The sequence below is a fragment of the Phyllostomus hastatus genome, unplaced genomic scaffold, assembly GCF_019186645.2.
Source record: "Phyllostomus hastatus isolate PE091 unplaced genomic scaffold, TTU_PhHast_1.1 phas_contig_98, whole genome shotgun sequence".
Classification (NCBI taxonomy): domain Eukaryota; kingdom Metazoa; phylum Chordata; class Mammalia; order Chiroptera; family Phyllostomidae; genus Phyllostomus; species Phyllostomus hastatus.
In genome coordinates, this window is record NW_025333999.1 from 4,710,357 (window position 1) to 4,726,487 (window position 16,131).

Sequence of the window (16,131 nt, forward strand, 5' to 3'; positions counted from 1 at the left end):
CAAGGGCCCCCACCCACTGGGGAGGTCCCGGCTTCCACCTGCCATCCGCACCACCCACAGAAACACGCCTGGAGGTGGGATAGGAGTAACTTTATTGAGCTCTTCTACCAGCCTGTGTGTCGCACGCCCTGCCCGCCTCTGACCCCGGTCACAGGGTGTCCCCACCGCCCTCTTCATCGTCGTCCACGTCGAGGCCGGGGATACCACGGATCCGACGCTGCAGCGCTCCCCCTAGCAAAGGCACGGCCTCCTCGTCTTCCTCGGGAGGCGGCGGCGGTGGGGGCGACACAGCTCCAGGGGTCGGCTCCGGGGGCACTGGGGGCTGCACTGGCATGCTTTTGGTACCCTCAGTGTCCCCTGCTGCTTCCACCATTGGCCCCTCATCCAGGACGCTGCCCTCAGCCTCCTCCTGTTCCTTCTCCTCCTCAGGGCTGTCAGTAAAAGGGTTCTCACCCTGTGGAAAGGGCACAGATGCTGTCAGGGAGAAAGGACCCGTGGGACCAGGGACTGGGGAATGCAGCTGGGGCCTACATCAGGCACCCACTCATACCTCACCTTCAGGTAGCTCTCCAGCTTCTTGCTGATAAGCTTGTTGTTCAGAATACTGCGGGCCACCATGAGTGATGACTTCTTCGATTGCTCCATCATGAGCTGTGGATAGGGCAGGCGGGGAGGGGTTGGAGAGGCTTCTCTGGGTGTGGAGACCCCCACCCTGCCAGATGGTGGGGCCCTCCTGCACTGCACACCAACCTGATTTCTTAGGTTTTTAAGTGTACCTTGGGTACAAGTGAGCCACCGGCCAACCCTCTGAGCATGGAGCCACTAACAGATTTTATCATTGCTGAAATGCTCTGTTTTCCCACACCATACTTTGTATGCAACTGATTAAAGACATTCTTTACAGCTGTATTGCAGAAATCTGATTCACTTACATAAAAGCTATAGGAAGTGAACATATTTAGAAAACCTACTAAGAGCTAAATGTGCAATCTGTAACAAAGAGCGGCCCTAATAAGCACAGAACTCTTTAGGATCAATAAGGAGGATATAAAAGCAAGAATATAAATATCTGACAGTAAACTTAAGTGACACACATCCTTTCTAATCAATAGGATTCCCAGGATGAAGATTTAATATATACACTAATGGCAAGGTTGAAAAACGGCATTTTTACCCTGTTGGAAAGATGCTCAACCGTTTACTTGTATTTTCTGGAAAGCAGTTTGGTAGAAAGTATCAAAAGTAAAAATTTTGAGTACTGTTAATTCCTTCCTGGAATCTATCCTATCCTAAATTTAGGAATAGGAATGGTGTGTGCAGTGGGTTGCAGTAATGAAACACTAGAAAGCACCTAAATGTTCTTCAGTGGAGTAGTAGTTAAACATCATACATTGAAAAGAACACTATGCAGTCCTTAAGATAGGGCTCATCTCTCTCCCCTGACATGATAATAAAGTTGTGTGACAGACCGTCTGTATAGTTACCAGAGTCTTTTGCCTGGGAGGACTGACGACAAACTGCTAGGTGATTTCCTCAGCGGTGAGATTACAGGCAAACCACACTTTTATCATTGCAAGGTAATGTGTATATAAAGCCATAAGCAGGAAAGTAACTGATAAAGCTATTTTTCTTGGGGGGAAACTCCACTTCCTGCAACCAGCTCTCTACATCATGTTTCACTTGCTGTTTCTACTCCCTTTATCTGCCTTTGCCTTTTTTTTTTTAACATGTTCTACCACTTGGGGAAAACATTAACAGAACTCATGCATAGTCAAAATGAAACAAGTTAGATATGCATAATTGGGACATAACAACAGACCACTTCCTCCCCAACTTTCTCACATGCCAACACAGTATCCTCCTCCTAGGAGGAGCACAGTCGCACACAGGACAATGTCTCCCAAATGAGGTATATTTGCATTCTTTTCAGATTTCTGCTGCAATGACCAAACATCAGCAGAATAAACAAAAACTTCTATGCTGGCGCTTTTAATTCTACCAAACAGGTTCACCAAAGGCCGTGTGCAGGAGTAGTTTGCAAAAAAGTTGTAAAGCATGCTTCCTCCAACTGCACTAAAACAATGTACTTGTCTCCCCTGCCTCCTGGTCACCATTAGATGTTATTAGCACTGTGGGATACTTCTGTGGCTTCCCATGGCATGTCCCTGCCCACCAGAGAATCCAAGTGCTCTGACACGCAGAGTGGCCACCTGCCCAGTGTTTTTATGTGGCCTGGGTTTCCCGACTTGCTTAGGAAGGCTTCCTTTAAAACATCAAGGTAAACAAATAATCTGTTTTGTTTTGTTTTGTACATTTAAGATTTCTAGAATCTAATTACATAGTAGGAGGTAGGAGTCAACTTATCCTTCCAAAAATTTATAAGGTAAACCAGTTTCCACTAAAACCCCCAACTTTCCCCCTAAAACTCATTCAGTGGTAAAACATGAACTGACATTATGTTTTTTTGTACCATTTCTATTTGTTCCACTTACATACAAGTCACCTGAAGAATTATTGAGGGTTCAACTACTAAGAACTTCCCCATATCCAAGTGACCATATCATGTGTTCTGAAATCCAAAAATTAATTCAAGAAGATCTGGCTGCAGGGTTTCAGATAAGGAACCTGTACTGATGTTGACAAACATGAAGTTCCTAAACACATAGGATCTTTCACTAGACTGATGCTATTCTGGTTCCAGTTTTATTACTGTGTCATTATCATTTTTTTCTTATTAATTGCAATGGCTTTGTAGTTGGTTGTATCTGCTTAAGCAAGGCCCTGAACTCACTACTACTTTCTATATAAATTATACTCTACAAATAAAACTTTCAAATAATTTCAGTCAGCCTCCTTCCCCGACTTTGACTGGAATTGCACTATGTTAATGTGGGGAACACTAGTTTTTGTTGTTTTTCTATTAAATCTCCCACCTAAGACCACAGGCTTCATGCATTGAGGTATTATTTGTCTGAAATTTAAGATCCCATAACTTTCTTCTTGAAGCTACATCCCTAGTTATTATATGCATTTTGTGGTTATTGGTAACCCCCCCCCCCCCATTTACGTTTCTAACTGGTTATTACAAGAGTGGAGAAAAACTAGTACTTTTTGTATGTTATTTTAAATCTCAACCCAGTTGCCAAATTCAATGAATTAAGAACATTTTGCTGGAATTATTCGCCTTTTCTGAGATTCATTTATTTGCATATAAAAAGTTTTCATTTTCAGTATCTTTATACTGATGATGTTGCTTATTTCCTATTGAACCATCCTTGTATTCCGGAAACAAACTTATAGTGTATCACACATTTCAATCACTCCTCGATTTATAATTATAAATATTTTATTGAGTATTTTTTAATCCTCTGCCGAGGATGAATTGCCTTCACAGAGAGGAGAGAGGAAGAGAAAGAGAGAAATATTAGCTGCCTTTTCATGTTTCCTGACTGTGCGTTAAACCTACAATCTGGGTACATGCCCTAACTGGGAATCAAACCCACCACCACTTGATTTACAGAATGATGCTCCCTAGCCGGGGCACATTTATTCTTTCATAATAACTAACCTCCAGTTTCATCTTGGTGTTATCTTTATCAAATTTTTGGAATTAAGGTTAAAAAGGCTTTCTAAAAATGAATTTGAGAATAGACTTCCAGCATGGCATCCTGAGAAGTTCTGCAGATTTATTTCTTCATCCTCACCTTAAGATATGCTTTATTGATTTTAGAGAAAGAGAAAGGGAGGGAGAGAAACATCAATTGGTTGCCTCTTGCATGTGCTGCGACCAGGGACCACCCACAATCTAGGTATGTACGCTGACCAGGAATTGAGCCCGCGTTCCTTCAATTTATGGGACAACACTCCAACCTAAAGAGCCATGCCAGCCAGGGCAAGTGATGGTGGTTTAACCATGACCTGTAGCTTTTTGGCTTCTCAGCTCAGCATGATGAAAACTCCACTACAGATAGCATCACCAAGAATACAGGCCTCCTTTTCTACCCAGATCATTCCAATTAAGGGTTGTATCTTCCCAGGAGGGACAGGATGTCAACATCTAACTATCTGCTGCTGAGGCTAAGTTCTGGACAAGTTCAGTAGAGAGATGGGTACTCCCTTCTTCTATCCAGTTCTCCATGGAATGGAGGCTGGGTTGGACATGACATGCTAACAATACTGGCTTTTTCATAAAGCAGAGTTCCCATGCTGGGAGAGGCAAGCCAAACCAAGAATACCAGAAGCTACAGCTGCCCCTTCATCCATCTCTTCTAAAGCAGCAGAATTACTCAAAGAGAAGCATTCCATTGTCCCCAACCCCAATTCTGGAGTTTAGACTCAAAGATTTTGCTCAGGGAGAAAGGAAGGCCTGAGAAAAATAAACTTTCAAATCTCGTCCCAAAGGAACATACTTCATTTGCAGGAGTGTAGGGAAGTTCAAGACTAACAGCACTCTCAAAACAGTGGAGTGTGTGGAGAAAACTAAAAGGAGGCAGGTAGATTGACAGCAATATAAACTAAACCACTGGCTGGCTGGGTTACCAGAGAAGACAAGTGAGACAGACAGCTAAGAATAACTGAGTTCACAATAAAGCTCAAACAATGACCTTAAAAATGATCCATGTAAACTAGCCCAAATTTACTTAGATCAGATTGGGGAGTAATTTCATGACTCAAGGCTTTGTTGAGAATAATAGATAAATCAGCCAACGATTTGTGGAGCTTAACAGCTAAGTGCAAGTCTGGGAAAGAAATAATCAAAGACAGCCCTATCGAACCATTATTATCCCAGGATGGCTGTACACTTGCCTATGGCTTCCTCCTCCACGGCACGATCAGAGGCTTTACACTGTGAGGATGAAAGAAACTTCACTAAAATAATTTTTTAAAGATTTTATTTATTTTAGAGAGGGGCAGGGAGGGAGAAAGAGAGAGAGAGAGAGAAACACTGATGTGTAAGAGATACATTGCAGATCGGTTGCCTCTCACACACCTTAACTGGGAACCTGGCCCATGACCCAGGCATATACCCTGACTAGAAATCAAACCAGTGACCTTTGGATTTGCAGATCAGAGCTCAATCTACTGAGCCACACCAGCGAGGGAACACTAACATAATTTGACAAGGCAACTAAACAAACAAGGAAGCAAATGTATAGTAACAAGACTTGGGGGGAAGGAAGAAGAAAAGGCATAATGACACTGTCTCATCAAATAGAAATCAATAAAAGGATATTAAAAAAATGAATAAAAATCTTGGAGCTGAAAAATATAACAATGGACATGAAAAATTCCCTAGAGGAGCTTCACAGATTTGAACTGGCAGAAGATTTAGTAAATGTGTAGATAGGTAGAGATCATACAATCTGAAAACAGAGAAAAAGGAATAAAGAAAAATGAATAGTCAGTCCCAGACAACCTCTGATACCATGAAGTCACCCAACTATGTATAATGGGAACATCAGAAAAAAAGAGAAAGGAGCAGAAAAATTATCTGAATAATGGCTAAAATGTTCACAAATCTGATTAAAAACTTTGCTACATCCAAGAAGCTCAACAAAACTCCAAATAGATAAACACAGAGATTCACAAAGACACATCATAATAAAAATCTTAAAAGCAACAAAAGAAAAATGAATCATCACTTTTTAAAAGGGAACACTAATAGGGGTAAAAAACTGACTTCTCATCCGAAATTAGGCCGAAAGACAGTGGGATAACATTTAAAATGCTAAAGAAAAAACTGTCAACCAACAACCCCTATGCCCAGCCAAGCCTTCTCAAAAATGAAGGTGAAATAAACATTCTGTAATAAAGAACTGGAAGAATTTCCTACTGGTGGACTGTATAAAAAATACCAAAAGAAGTTCTTCAAGCTGAAAGCAAGTGATCCCAGAGTAATGTGAATTCACATGGAAAAAAAAAATAAAGGTATAATTCTAAAAGACACTATAAATGTGAATTTCCTTTCCTATCTTCTCAATTGATTTAAAAAAGGTTCAGGAGGACATAACAATTATAGATGCATCTAACAAAGCACCAAAAATACGTAAAATAAAAACTGACAGAAATGAAGGGAGAAACAAACAATTCAACAATAATAGGTGGAGAGACTAATAAGCATAACAGATCTACAGAACATTCCACCCAACAACAGAATATACATTTTTCTCTCAGGTGCAGAAGAAACATTCTCCAGGAGAGACCTTATGGTCATAGGCCATAAAACAAGCCTCAGTACACTAAAAAGGACTAAAATAACACAGTGTATGTTTTCTGATCACAGAGAATAAAATTAGAAATCACTAATAGAAAGACAATTGGGAAATTCACAAATTGTGGAAATTAAATGACACATTGTTAAATAATCAATGGGTCTAAAAAGAAATCAGAGAGAAATTAGAAAATAACGAGGTGAATGAAAATGAAGATATGACATACCAAAAATTATAGGATGCAGTGAAAGCAGTAGGAAACCTACCACCCCACCTTAAAAATGAGTAAAATAAATAACAAACTAAACCTAAAAGGCAAAAAGAAGAAAGAATAAAGATTAGAGTGAAAATTAATGAAGAGAAAAAAAATGGGAGTGGGTGATATCAATGAAGCCAAAAGTGTGTTCTTTTTAAAGATTAACAAAATTATCAAAACTTGAGTGTGTCAGCAAGACTGACCAAGAAAGAAAGATGACTCAAATTACTAGAATCAGAAATGAAAGAAGGGAACTGTCGACCTTACAGAAATATAAAGGATTATAAAGGAATACTATAAACAAATGTATGCTAATAAATTAGGTAAGTTAGATGAAATGGTACATTTCTCGAAAGATGAAAACTACTAAAACTGAGTCAAAAGGAATTAGAAAACATAAGTAGACCAATTAAAGAAATTGTATTAGTAATACTGGGTTGGCCAAAAAGTTCATTTAGTTTTTTCTCAAATGATGGCTCTAGTAGTGTTTGGTTGTCTATTAACTTCATTCAATCTAACAATTTTGTTAGATTGTATCATGACAGCTGTCATATCAGTGTATATTAAAAAAAGTCAAAATTAGTGAATTTTTGTGCAGTCATTTTATTATTGAACATCAAATGAAGTATGCAACATTTTTGGCATATTATGCTTTATTATTTCAAGAAAGGTAAAATTGCAACTGAAACACAAAAACAAGATTTGTGCAGCGTATGGAGAAGGTTCTGTGACTGATCAAATGTGTCAAAAGTGGTTTGAGAAGTTTCTTGTTACTATTGACATTTTGGCAAAATAATTCTTTGCTATGGGGCAGTCTTATGCATTGGAAGATGTTTAGCAGCACCCTGGCCTCTGCCCACTAGAAGCCAATAGCGGGAGACAGTTGACTTACTCAAAATATCCAAATCAATAAAGTTATTGGTGAAAATGAGAACACGTCTTTTATTTTACAGAAAAAACTAAACGGACTATTTGGCCAACCCAATAGAAAAACTACTCACAAAGAAAAGCACAGGTCCAGATGGCTTCACAGGCAAACTTTACCAAACTCTTAATGAATTAATACCAATTCTTCACAAACTCTTCTAAAAAAAAAAAGGGAAAACTTCCTAACTCATCCTTTGAGGCAAGTATAACCTTCATACCAAAACCAAAGACATCAGCAAAAACCACAGACCAGTATCTCTATGAATACAGATGCAAAATTCTCAAATGAAATACTAGCAAACCCAGTTCAACAACATATAAAAGGAGTTACATATTATGACCAAGCAGGATTTATCCCAGGTATATGTGGTTTAATACTCCAAATCAATTAATTGTAATATATTATTACAACAGAATAAAAAACAAAACCACATGATCATCTCAACAAGATGCAGAAAAAACATTCGGCAAAATCCAATACCCTTCCAGGATAAAAAACTCAACAAAATAGAAACAGAAGGGAATTCATCAATCAGATAAAGAGAACCTATGAAAAATCCACAGATAACAACATACTTAATGGTAAAAGACTGTTTTACCCCCCAAATCAGGAACAAGATAAGGATGTCCACTCTAACTTCTTTTTCAACATTGTGCTGGATGGTCTAGCCAGAGCAACTGGGCAAGAAAAAGAAGGAAAAGGCATCCAGACTGGAAGTAGTTAAACTATCTCTATTTGCAGATGATTGACCTTATACACAAAAAATCCTAAGGAATCCACTAAAAACTACTAGAATTAATGAACAAGTTCAGTAAGGTTCCAGAATACAAAATAAATATACAACAATCAATTGTTCTTTACATTTTTATTTATTTATTTATTTTTAGAGAAAGGGGAAAGGTGGGAGGGAGGGAGAAAATTACTGAAGTGAGAGAGAAACATCAGTGGGTTGCTTCTTGTATGCGCAGCAACAGGGGACAGAACCCATGACCCAATATGCCCTGACCAGGGAATGAAACTGGCAATGTTTTGCTTTGTAGGATGTTGTCCAACCAACTGAGCCACAGCAGTCAGACAATCAACTATTCTTTTAAAAAAATTTTATTTATTGATTAGAGAGACAGAGACAGAGAAACACTGACTTGTTGTTCCACCGACTTATGCACTCATTGGTTGTTTCTCGTATGTGACCTGACTGGATATCAAACCTGCAACCTTGAAGTATGGGGACGACACTATAACCGACTGAGATAACTGGCCAGAACTCAACTGTATTTTTAAATATTTTTTATTTCAGAGAGAGGGGAAAGGAGGGAGAAAGAAGAGAGAAATATTGATGTGAGAGAGAAATATCAATTAGCTGCCTTCCGTAGGTACCCTGACTGGGGACCAAACTTGCAACCTAGGCATGTGCCCTGACCTGGAATAGAACTGGCAACCTTAAAGTTTGTAGGACAATGTCCAATTAAGCCACATGGGTCAGAGTTCAATTGTATTTTTATATACATGCAAAGAACAACCCAAAAACAGAATTAAAGAAAACAATTCCACTTACAACGGCATCAAAAGAATAAAATATTGCCCTGATCCTGACCGATGTAGCTCAGTAGGTTCAGTGTCTTCTCTCAAAGCGAAAGGTCACTGGTTCAATTCCCAGTCAGGGCACCTGCCTGGGTTGCAGGCCTGGGTTCTGGGGTGGGGGAGTGCAAGAAGCAACTGATAGATGTTTATCTTGCACATTGATGTTTCTCTCCCTCTCTTTCTCCCTCCCTTCTCCTCCCCTCCCTTCTCCTCTCTCTCAAAGAGAGTTTATTTATTTTGAGAGAGAGGAGAAGGGAGGGAGGGAGAAAGAGAGGGAGAGAAACATCAGTGTGTGGTTGCCTCTAGCATGCCTCCTACTGGGGGGGACCTGGCCTGCAACCCATGCATGTGCCCTGACAGGGAATTGAACCAGTGACCCTTTGCCTCACAGGCCAGAGCTCGATCCATTGAGCCACACCAGCCAGGGTTAAAAATAAATAAACTCTTAAAAAAAAAAAGGGATAAAATACTTAGGAATAAATTTAACAACAACAAAAGAAAGTGCCAAACACACTTCGAAAACTATAGATTTAAATACATGGAAAGACATCCCTTATTTATGAATTAGAAGATAATACTGCTCAGATGGCAACACTCCCCAACTTGATCTGGAAATGGAACACAATCCTATCACAATACCAGCTGGCTTCTTTGTAGAAACCGGTAAGTTCATCCTAAAACTCATAGAAACTCAAGGATCACAGACTAGCCAAAACAATCTTAAGAAAGAGGAACAAAGTTGGAGGATTCACACTTCCTGATTCCAAATCTTACTACAAAACTATGATGTGGTACTAGCATAAGAACAGATATACAGAACAACAAAATAGAACTGAGGGTCCAGGAATAAACCCACACAGTTATGGTCAACTGACTTTTGTTGACGAGGGTGCCACAACCATTCACAATGGGTAAAGAACAATTTCTTCAACAAATGGTGCTGGAACAACTGGACCTCCACCTGGAATAGAATGAAACTGGACCCTTACCTCACACCATGAACACAAATTAACTCAAATGGAGAAGAGATCCAAATTACAGGAGATAAACTGTAAAACTCATATAAATCTTTGTAACCTTGAATTCAGCAATGGATTTTTAAAGATAATACCCAAGCATAAGCAACAAAAGAAAAAAAGAGATATACTGAATTCATCAAAATTAAACTTTTATGCTGCAAGACACATCAAGAAGGTGAAAAAACAACCTGCAGAATAGGAGAAAATATTTGCAAATCCTATATGTGATATGAGATATATCTAGAATATAATAAAAACTCAACTCATCCCTGGCTGGTATGGCTCACTGGATTGAGAGCAGCCTGTGAACCAAAAGGTCGTGGCTTGATTCCCAGTCAGGGCACATGCCTGGGTTTTGAGCCAGGTCCCCAGTGAGTGGAAGTGTGAGAGGCAACCATACACTGATGTTTCTCTCCCTTTCTTTCTCTTTCCCTTCCCCTCTCTCTAAACATAAATAATTAAAATAGACTAAAACAAAAACAAAACCAAAACAAAACTCAACTCAAAAGCACCACACAGTTAAAAAATGAACAAAGGATCTGAACAAACATTTCCAACTCCAAGGAAGACAAATGGCCAAAGCCTATGAAAGATGCTCAATATCATTAATTATTAGGGGAAACGCAAATAGAAAAATACAACAGATACCACTTCATACCCACTAGCATAATCGGAAAGTCAAATAAGTGCTGTTGAGATGCGGGTAACTCAGAACCCCCAAACATTGATGATGGGAATATAAAGTGGAGCAGCCTTTTAAAAAACAGCCTGGCAGTTCCTCAAGAAGTTAAAGAGTTAGTATTTGACCCTAACACTCCACTCCTAGATACATACCCTGAAGAAATAAAAATTTATGTCCACACAAAAAGTTGCACACAAATATAATAATGTTGACTATTACTTATAATAGTCAAAAGGCTGGAACAACCCAAATATCCAAACTCATGAATGAATAAATCAAATGTGATATTCCCATGTGAGATAGTATTTTTAGGCCATACAAGTTCAGACACATGCTATAATGTGAATGAACTTTAAAAACATACTAAGTAGAAGAAAGCAATCACATAAGACCATGTATTATGTGACTCCAATCATATGAAAAGGCCAGACTAAGAGAATACGTAGAGACAGATAATAGATTAGCGGTTGCCTATCATAGGGAAAGAAGCACTGAGGGTTTGGGAGTAATGGAAAAAGGGCCTGGGTGTCTTTATGAGGTAATGAAAATGTTCTATGATTAATTATGATGGTGACTGCACAACTGTAAATATGTTAAAAATTACTGAATTATAGCCCTGGCTGGCGTAGCTCAGTGGATTGAGCGTGGGCTGCAAACCAAAGTGTCTCAGGTTCAATTCCCAGTCAGGGTACATGCCTGGGTTGCAGGCCATGATCCCCAGCAACAGCACATTGATGTTTCTCTCTCTCTCTCTCTCTCTCTCTATCTCCCTCCCTTCCCTCTCTAAATGTAAAGTATGTGATTATCTAACCACTATGTTGTTTACCGAAAAGTAGTATTTACGAAATAGTATTGAATGTCAATTGTAATTGGGGAAAAAAATTATTGAACTATATACCTTAAATGGCTGAATTGTAGAGTATGTGAATTATATCTCAATAAAGCTGTTATAAAAATAATAATTAGAAGCTTTCTCATTCATTTCTACAGTCTAGAATTTAAAAATATAGAATATTTATTTATTTTTAGAGAGGGGGAAGAGAGGGAGAAAGAGAGGGAGAGGAACATCAACGTGAGAGAGAAATATTGACCAGTTGCCTCTTATGACCTAGGCATGTGCTCTGACTGGAACTGAACCGGCAATCTTTCGCTTTGTGGGATGATGCCCAACCAAGACGCACACATCAGGGCAAAAATATACAGTATTTAAATTGTATTAAATTATCTCTATAAACCAACTACTTCTGGTACCTTGTTAAGTTTTTTTCATCACCCTTCTAAACCCCTCTATGGTTTCTAGTTGTTATGGCTGTTTTTCTTTCTTTTTCTTTTAACTTCTTAGGGTCAATTTTGAATTTATATTTCGCTAGCTATCACCCACTTCACCTAGATTTTCCAAAAGTTAATGCCATGAACCATCCACACTCTGCAATCTGCTCTCTGTTCTCTTCCTACCTCTTATTAGCTCCCAACCTAAGAATCTGACCTTGTAGGATCTGTACAGCTTCTCTGTTGCAAAGACAATGGGCATTTCCCCTCTTTCCAGCTCTCTTAGTGGCAAATACCCAGCCTGAATCTCAACTACCCAAGCCAGACCCTTAACCTCATCTCACTGTTGAGAATCACTGCACTGAGAAAGACCAGAGATGAATTTAATGTGCATGAAAAAAGATTGATAAATGCTATTTCCTATGGCCCCCCCTTGACTGCTATCACCTGCTCATAAATCCCTTCGGCCTCCTCTAGGGTGATGGCAGCTAAGCCTCTGTCTATCCCAGGCCCATCTTCTCAATTCTTTCCCAACTGTACAGCCCCTCTAACTCCATCCGATCTCTAACAGTTTCCTCCAACCCAGCATGTCAACACCCATTGAACAACAAAACAAAACAACTCCCTCACTTCCACATACTCTGGTTTCTATGCTAGGCACTGAGGATCCACTGAAAAAATTAAGACAGAATTTGTTCAATTTCTTGCCAAACTTGTTCCTTTATCTGTACAATATTCTGTCTTCTCCATCATGGCAGCACCACAGCCCCCTAGGTACTCAGGCCAGAAATCTGAGACATTCCAGACTCCTGACACTCCCTCAAGCTGATCTCCTGCTTGCTTCCTTAAACAGACCTTCTATCCTGCTGTTCCCTTCATCCCCAAGGTATAGGTACACCTTTATGCAGTAGCCCGTCATTGGCTCCAGCTTCCCTCCCACACCAGGTGCCCAAAGTCTCTAGTTCAACACCAACACTAATCCTGTTAGTCCCCCACTTACAAACTTTGCTGTCTATGGAAACAAGTTCAGACCCTTCAGTCCACCCATCACGAATCTCTGAAGTCCAACCCCTCCTCCAGCAACATGTGTACTGTACACTTATGTTTCCTTTCTGAACCTAATCTGGCCATTGGCCCCTATGCACGTGGAGTTCCCCATATCCCACAGACTGCTTGCTCCTTACAATCCAGCTCTGATTCTGCCTTCTCCAGCAGAGTCCCTATTTCCCACCCTTGTCTGTGACTGTACTGGGCCACAAATGTCCGTATCTACCTGTCCCCTGCAGTTCCTCACTGGAAGGCAGATTATGTAGCCCTAGCATCTCCCACAGGATGGCCACTCACCCTGCGATTCCGGTTATGATCCACAGTCTTGAGGTGCTTCTGGATGATCCCAAACTGCATGGGAATGAAGAGGTCACAGGCTGCACAGTGGGCTGCCTCTACCTTCTTCACAAAATGCTCCATAGCAATTTCTGTAGGGGAAAAAGGAGAGAGTTGCCACTGGCACCAGGTGTCTAAGACAGACCCAAGAGTTTAGGAAAAACACAGACTAGCTCCTCACTTCATCCTCTGAGTTCCATGTGAGCCTAAGGCTGTTCTCACAAACCCTCTCTGGGGGAAGAGGGAAGTCATGCTCAGAGGGCAGGCTGAGGCCCTGTTATTGGAGTGGGATGGAACCTTCTCACCTTGTGTCAGATCCTGATCTCTGTAAATTTGCTGGATCAGACCATCAAGGTCCTCTACGGTTTTTCGGAGTTCCTCTGTCTTCTTGGTCTTATTGGTGACGTAATCCTGCCAGAGACAGCGAGGAGAGAACCACATCAAGGTTCGTGTGGGCCGCTCTATTTCCTGAGGGGACTGGAAAGAGAGGAGCAGCTGTGCCTCTTCAAGGCTCACCTGCAGAAAGTCAGCTGTCTGCTTGGGAAGCTTGGTGCCTACATACTTAAAGTGCTCCTTGTGGAACTTGCTGTCGAGGTGGTTGGCCATCTCATCCTCGTAGAAGGTCCGGTACTTGCAGAGAGAACACACAAACTGGATCCTGCCACAGGAGGGAAATGAGGGGCTGAGGCCTGAGTGTCCCATGGAACAGTGCTGTCACCTCACCCAACCCTGCTTTGAGCCCTGAACAGGCTCTGTTCATGGGCCTCTGAAGTGCAGTCCCAGCAGGGGGACAGGCTAGGACCAGTGGGTTCAGGAGTAGAAAGGGACAGAACATCTCTAAGCTGCAGTTACTGCAACGTAGGGGACAGGGGAGGAGCTCTTCCTTCCCACAGGCAGGAGGCTGAAGCAGCAGCTGCTGCAACAGGCAAGGAGTTGCTGGAAGGTAGCCGGAGGGCCTCTCTACCAAGGCTGGGCAGGAGCTTGTGCACTTTGCCCAACTGGGGACCAGAAGGAAGGATGCCCTGGCATGAGCCAGGTGGCCCTGAGGTGCAGAGTGGAGTACGCAGTCCTGAGCAGGGCCCGAAAAGGTGCTGCATCTTCCTCCGGGGGCCTGGGGGACTGAGAGGCCCAGTCCATCCTCTGCTCAGAGTGCTTGGGGGTGGTGTCAGGAGGGATGGGAGGCAAGCAGGCCTGGGCACCTGCTGCCTCATCTTCCTCTTCCAAGAAGAGACCAGTCTGAGCTAGGAGGACGCCTGCCTGGCCTGCCAGAGGGCAGCCTGGAGTCACCTGAGCAAGGTGCTCTGTCTGGGCCTGGTATCCACAGCAGAAGCCTGGGGTCTGGGGCCTGGGCTGGAGCAGGTCGCCGTGGCAAGGGGCAGAGGAGGCCAGCCGCCACCGAGGCCTCGGGGCAGGTCCCTACCTCTGCCGGACGTCCTTATCTGGGCCACAGGGTCAGCTTTTTCTGGAGAGCCCAGGGGGCCGGGCGCCGGCGAGGCTGAGGAAGGTCCAGCAAGAGCAAGAGTCTGAGGCGGAGGAGGAGGAGGCAAGCGCCAGTACGGGAGCCCTGAGGGCAGACAGACCCGACCAAGGGGCGTGAAGGGCTCAGCCACAGATAGACCCGGCCTGATAGGGCCGATGGACAGGGCAGAGGGCAGGCCCAAGGCTGCCACAGCCCACAGGTGCTGCCATCTCTCCTGGGTACAGCGGCGGCCTCTTGGCAGCTAGCTGGGGTGGCACAGGCGCCTTGGACGTTGAGTCTCTGATGTGCTGGCCCCCTCCCGCAGGGGCATCAGGCCCCCAGTGCACCTCGAGGCCCCTGCGCCAATTTGACCAAGCGCCGGAGCTTCTGGGCAACAGTGCTGAGCAGTGTCTGGTCTCAGACCCAAGACACCAGTGGTCGCCAGGTGGCCATAGAGAGACAGGGAACGAGCCAGGCTTTGGAGCTGGGTCGGGTGGGAAGCAGGGTCCATGCACGGCCGAGCAGGTGGCAGCTCCCAAGGGAGGCCAGAGGGTGATGAGGCGGCAGAGCTATGGCCCTGTTCTCCTGGCAGCAGCCCCAATTGTGAGGCAGAGGCAAAAAGGTGGGGAGGGGGGGAGCTGGTTACCTTTCTACCATGCGGTCTCGTTGCCGCTTCTTCTGCTTGTCCTGGCTCTTCTTGCCTGCTTGTAACTTGCGCTTGGTCTGGCCACCCTCATCCTGGGTGCTCAAGGACCCTATGAGAACAAAGGAGCATAGCTACCAGCTTGGCTCCAACAGGTCAGGGCAGGCCCTGTGGCCTGTAGCTGTATCATCTGCCATTTACTCCAGGGGGTCCATTTTGAGAGCAGCTGCTGAGCAAGGCCTCTGGCCTTGAGCAGGTGGGTACCCTGGGCTAGACAGGGAGCAGTTTTGGCTTAGGTCTTGGCCTTAAACGGGGAAGATACACACTGACCCCACCACTCTCCAGGACACCCATACTCTGCAGAGTATGGGAAGGCCTTCCTCTCTTTGCCTTCCACTAGGAAGCTGGAAGGCAAAGAGAGGCCACCTTGGTGGGGAGGGCCTATGTGTGGGATGCAGTGAGGCTATGGCCGGGGCCTAAGTACAGCCCCCAGAGGCAAAGATCCCAAAGCTTACACGGCCCTGTCCATCCCCACTGGACACCATGGCAATAGTGGGCTTAGGATGTATTTACTGTTAGGTACCTGCCGGCACTCACTTGAGTGGGGGGACATGGACTCCCAAAACAGGGGATGGAGAGGGGCTAGGGAGAGAACATGCAAACCAGAGCCGCAAAAACTGCACCAAAGGTCCCAGCTTA

The 16,131-nt window shown here is 43.1% G+C and overlaps 1 protein-coding gene across 5 annotated transcripts in view; it reads right to left on the reverse strand.

The window, feature by feature from the left end:
• Positions 1-75: 75 nt before the first annotated feature.
• AKAP8L (A-kinase anchoring protein 8 like) overlaps positions 76-16,131 on the reverse strand; it is a 30,550-nt gene continuing 14,494 nt past the window's right edge. For all 5 annotated transcript variants that reach the window (XM_045853360.1, XM_045853357.1, XM_045853358.1 and 2 more), the window contains 6 exons: positions 15,436-15,544; positions 13,847-13,988; positions 13,636-13,741; positions 13,292-13,422; positions 556-651; positions 76-454 (listed from right to left, as the gene is read on the reverse strand). In XM_045853360.1, the coding sequence (XP_045709316.1) occupies positions 149-454; positions 556-651; positions 13,292-13,422; positions 13,636-13,741; positions 13,847-13,988; positions 15,436-15,544 (890 nt within the window). In that variant the 3' untranslated portion in view covers positions 76-148. The remainder of the gene's footprint in view (positions 455-555; positions 652-13,291; positions 13,423-13,635; positions 13,742-13,846; positions 13,989-15,435; positions 15,545-16,131) is intronic.